Here is a 5,277-nt window from a genome sequence, read left to right on the forward strand (position 1 = left end):
CATATTCAGAAGATGAAAGTAGCAGAGATGAAGATGTTGAGATGGATGTGCAGACATACTAAGTTGGATAAGATTAGGAATGAAGATATTCGGGAGAAGGTGGGCGTGGCTCCCATAGACGACAAGATGCGGGAAGCGAGGCTTAGATGGTTCGGGCACGTGCAGAGAAGAAGCCAAAATGCCCCGTTGAAGAGGTGTGAGTGGTTGGCTTTGGTAGGTGTGAAAATAGGTAGAGGGCGGCCTAAGAAGTATTGGGGTGAGGTGATCAAGCAGGACATGGCGCGACTTCAGATTTTCGAGGACATGGCTCTTTATAGGAAGGTGAGAAGGTCAAGTATTAGGGTTGAAGGTTATGAGGGGGTCGAGCGTTTTTCTTCTTTATACCAGGGTTGGAGCTAGTCTGTTAGGGTTTTGTCTTTGACTGCTAGTGGTTTATGTTGTGTCCGTACTATTTTTTTGTTTTTTCATAGTACTGTGGTATTATTACTGGTTGTTGTTATTGCTTTTCCATCTATTTTCTATTTTTTACGATGCTAAAATTATTTTTCTGGTTTTGTTGCTGTCACAGATTCTATTGTCTATTTTCGTCTTCTTGGGTTGAGGATTTCTCGGAAACAACCTCTTTATTCCTCCGAGGTTGGGGTAAGGTTTGTGTGCCCTCTACCCTCTCCCACCCCACTTGTGAAATTACTGGATTGTTGTTGTTGAGAGAAAAAAAAAAAAAAAAAACTCAATCGGCCCTTATAATTAAAGCCTCCCTTGAAAAACAGTGTTGTGTTATTTCTTTGAATAAGCCAAAACACGTGGAAAGAAAATACTTGCAAGAAGGTAAATAGTGTTTCGGTGGCTATTTTTGTTTCGAGGGACCCAAAGCATTATTGAACTCTAACTTTCTTGTTTTCTTTCTTCATTTGAATACTTCACTTCTTTCCTTGTCAAATGCTTGCAACTTTGCAAGTTGTTGTAAGTGAAAGGATCATTTCCACATCATCCAGTGAACACCAGCTCAGAGTTTGCATTCTAATTGAACTAGTGAACCATATAAAACAAATTTAAATACGTAATACGAACTTCTTAATTAATACTCCCTCCGGTCCAAAATAAGTAATTTTTTGGATGTTTTCATGCAGATTAAGAAATCCACCGTTTAGCATTAATTAGCAATGGAATTGACCATACTTTACTATCTCACATAAACACTCCTAACACATATTCCAACACTATTTACTCCAAGGACAATGTAGGAAAAAAATAATTAATTCATTCTTGAAATCTGGAAAAATCGCTTATTTTGGACCACAAGAAAAAGGCCAAAAAATTACTTATTTTGGACCGGAGGGAGTACTAGCTTTGAAACAAAATTGAGAGGCCACTTTACTTTAGGGGCGCAGAGGGAAAATCATATAATAGCAAGTCAGTTATCATTTTTATTTGAAAATTAATTAATATTTATCATAGAATTACATGAAATTACCTTATAAATGATCTGACTGTATAAATATTTTTTTTTACATAAACTCGGAACGATACAAGTGATGTGTGATATCATACTGTTAATAAAAGTGAGAAGATAAACAGAAGTGCAAGATAAACAGGAGTTCATTGCATGTGTCCTGAAATGCATCCACAAACGTAATTATACTATTTGGATTCCATATATTCTTGATGCATAAGGGATTTTAATAAAAGACAATTAGGCAGTGAACTGATCAACAAGCAGAGAGCCAAAAATAATGAGAAGAGAGTGAAAGCTGAAAAATAATGAAGTTGTTAGTAACCAACCTAAGGGATTTCACCCGCTAATACTAGCTGTGGTAGATTCACTAACCCACCTATCATTCACAGAATTTGGTGAAAGATGTAATGTAGATTTCATCAATTGTACATTATCTTCTGATTCATCTACATTGTCAATGACATTAATCTCTTCTTTCTTCTGGTTTTCAAACTCGCCCCTCCGAATCGCCTTTAGAATTTCCAGCACTTCATCCATTCTTGGCCTCATCTCCTTCTCAAGTTGCAGACATTGAAAAGCTAGCTCTGCAACTGAAGTAGTCATTCTCCTAACTTCAGCATCCGACGCGTAACCAAGAGATGGATCAATCAACTCCTCAAATGCACATTTCAAAATCTTGTTTAATGCAAAGTTAGCCAAACTAATTTCATCCTTATGTCTACTTATATCCACAGCAGGCAGTGATGATATCAGCTCAACAAGGACAACCCCGAAGCTATACACATCGCTTTTATTAGTTAACTGATAACATGCATGATATTCTGGATCGACATATCCAGGCGTCCCCTGAGGAGCAGTCGAGATATGAGTTGCATCATGTGGAGAAAGTCTTGATAGCCCAAAATCCGCAACTTTGACACCAAAATTGTTGTCAAGGAGAATGTTAGTAGTCTTAACATCGCGGTGTATTATGTCAGAAGCGTGGAGATAAGCTAAAGCGCTGGCAGTTTCTATGGCAATTTTCATGCGGATAGGCCATATAAGGGTACTCCCATTCTTTGCTTTATCACCATGGAGGTGATCAGCAATTGTTCCATTTGGAATGTATTCATAAACGAGGAGGAGTTCACGACTATGCCTTGATGTGCAACCATAAAGCATAACAAGATTCTGGTGCCTTAGGCGAGTAAGAATTTCAACTTCATTCTTAAATTGCACCATCCTCTTGGAACTTTGCTCGTACAGGCGTTTCACTGCAACTTCCCTCCCATCACGAAGTTTACCTGATAAAAGAACTACATTATTAGCTTACTGAAATATGTTACCAACCCAATAGCATTGATACAAAAATGCAAAACTCAGCCTAATGCTTTTTCCAAATGTGATGACTTGTTGAATTATGTGGCTTATTACCATGGTATACAGTTCCAAAACCTCCGTCTCCAAGTTCTTTGGAGGAATCGAAATTATTGGTGGCTTCTTCAAGTGTAGAGTAGGAGAAGACAGGAACTCCAAAGTACTTGCTGCCGCCTTCAAGATCATGCCTCAAGGAATCAGAATATGTATTTCTTGTGAAGAAGTAAGAACAACCACCCTTTCCTTTCTTGAAACGCCAGATAAAAATACTAAGGCAAATTGAAAGGATCAAGCCAATTACTGCAGATAAAACTGAAGCAAACAACAGAGGAAACTGATCAAATTTTGTTTGAAAAATGACTACAGACAAGTGGAACATAGTTGAAGAAGACAATATGGGAGCACATTGAGTAAATCTGGTAATATGAAAAGGATTTGTGGTTACAGATAGTTACCTATAACTAGAATTCGCTTCGACTTTCTTTTTGCTGCAACCAAAGTAAATCAACAAAAAGGTTAGATAAATGTTCCACCAGGAGGAGGAACTGAGAGCTAATTATGACTAGCTTATGCTGCAATGTTAAATCCATAACAAGATTATGAGAGGACTTCTAAAACAATCTGCAGAATAAATAGAGTGGTGAGATTATAATCTTGGTAATGGACTAGTAAAATCCAGCAAGATTCTTCTATAAAACATGTCCCAAGCAGTAGCGGAGCTAGGATTTTCACTAAAGAGTGTCAAAATTTAAATAAGTAAATACGCGAAGAAGTCAAGGGGATTCAATACATAGTAGTATATATACATAAAAAAATAAGTTTTACCTTTCTAAACATGCATTTTTTCGGCGAAGGGGTATCCTTGACACCCCTTTGAGCTATGTAGCTCCGTCACTGGTCCCGAGTAACACAATGAAACAAGCAGAACATTGGAAATACTTATGGCTCACAACTCACAAGCTATGCAATTAAAATGACAGAAACTGAAACTGACAGTGTAAATTGCAAAGATTAGGCCAAGAATTCCAACTAAAACTGAATGATACATAGGAGAGCAACCAGTTTCATGAAAGCAGTCCATTTTTAGATCTCCAAAAACGAGAAGCGATCATTCAAAGTAGAATTAGAGAAATCTCACAGTATTGTACGTCAAGCATATTGGACCCATAACAAGAACATCTAAAATATATTGCAGTGTAGGGAAAGGCGGTTAAGTATACAAACTTCACTTACCTTTGGGATTGGAGGAACAAAGAAATTTGTTGTTGCTATCAGCTAAACATCGACCTCCTTGATAGTAACATTTACTACAATCATCAGACAGGCTCCACTGAATTGTAAAATTCGCGGTTAAGAGATCAAACAAGCTACTATTTTGAGCTAACTGTGACCTCCATTTAATTGGTAACTGAACCAGTGAACAGTTATCAGGAATACCTCCATCTGGTGCATCCGAGTAGCCTTCCCTCCATGTTGTCGGATACTTGTAGTAAATGCCGAAGCCACTACATTCAGTATAATTCTTATAGTCACGAAAATAGTGATCATTCATCCTCCTGCTGATGTCTAGACTGTTGTTGCATTTGAACAAGGTAATATTGCGTTCGTTGGTTCTCAACGAGACAGCAGGAGAACTTGGAAAAGATATACTTTTATCAAAAGAATGGCAACTGTTTCTTGCCAATAAATCATTAAACCTAAGGTCTAAAACTCTATAACTATTATACGAACGTTGTTCCAGAGCAGTGTAAACATTTCCTCCCAAATGAATTGTTGGATTTGGTTTAGTATCACAATCTATTGTGTACAATCCACAAGCAGGTTGTGAGGATACAGAAAAAGGAAACCTCACATTTCCAAAGCTCCCACAATTGAATTCCTCGGGGCAGCTATCTCGGGATTGATTCTGAGCTTGAACTGAATTAAAGATGAGAAACTGATAGAAAATCAAGAAAACTGACAAATAATCTAAAGCTAACATTCTCGAATCTCGTATTAATTATAGTTTGACTTAACATATGCAAAAATATAAACAAGGAAAGACGAAGCAGAAAGTAAATAATATTTTGTTGCATTTAAGTATACTTTCTCTTGTTGTTCTTTTCCTGCACCACATGTTTGATTCCTATCCCTTAAACACGTTAGTTGACTTAGAATATTGGCTCTTAAGACTTACCAAAATGGAGGACTTTGCCCACTATTGTGTCCATTTGACTAGCCATATAAGACTTTTCAAACTATGTTATTTTCTTGAATTTCACCGATATAAACATGCCATTAAAAAAAGACTTTTCAAGAAAACCTGTGCTTAGTTTGAAATATTAAGGGAAAAAACTGGCTTTACATCTTCTTTTTCTTGTAATTATATCGATCCAACGTGAAGAGGAGTCTTGGAGCAACGGTAAAGTTGTTTCCGTGTGATCTATAGGTCACGGGTTCGAGCCATGGAACAAGCCACTAATGCT

At 37.2% G+C, this 5,277-nt stretch overlaps 1 protein-coding gene across 1 annotated transcript; it reads right to left on the reverse strand.

The window, feature by feature from the left end:
• On the reverse strand, nt 1,599-4,902 carry LOC109215088 (LEAF RUST 10 DISEASE-RESISTANCE LOCUS RECEPTOR-LIKE PROTEIN KINASE-like 1.1). Its single transcript, XM_019379109.1, has 4 exons — nt 4,046-4,902; nt 3,268-3,300; nt 2,870-3,124; nt 1,599-2,739 (listed from the first exon to the last, which is right to left on the reverse strand). The coding sequence occupies exons 1-4, from the start codon at nt 4,791-4,793 to the stop codon at nt 1,793-1,795; spliced, it is 1,983 nt and encodes a 660-aa protein (XP_019234654.1). The 5' UTR covers nt 4,794-4,902; the 3' UTR covers nt 1,599-1,792.

Source organism: Nicotiana attenuata, chromosome 2, assembly GCF_001879085.1.
Source record: "Nicotiana attenuata strain UT chromosome 2, NIATTr2, whole genome shotgun sequence".
Classification (NCBI taxonomy): domain Eukaryota; kingdom Viridiplantae; phylum Streptophyta; class Magnoliopsida; order Solanales; family Solanaceae; genus Nicotiana; species Nicotiana attenuata.

Excerpts from the sequence above, each read along its gene's own strand:
- LOC109215088 (XM_019379109.1), bottom strand. The coding sequence starts at position 4,793 with ATGTTAGCTTTAGATTATTTGTCAGTTTTCTTGATTTTCTATCAGTTT. Across the intron at positions 3,301-4,045 it reads TTGTTCCTCCAATCCCAAAG|CAAAAAGAAAGTCGAAGCGA; the intron begins GTAAGTGAAGTT and ends CTTTGGTTGCAG. Across the intron at positions 2,740-2,869 it reads TTTTGGAACTGTATACCATG|GTAAACTTCGTGATGGGAGG; the intron begins GTAATAAGCCAC and ends TTCTTTTATCAG.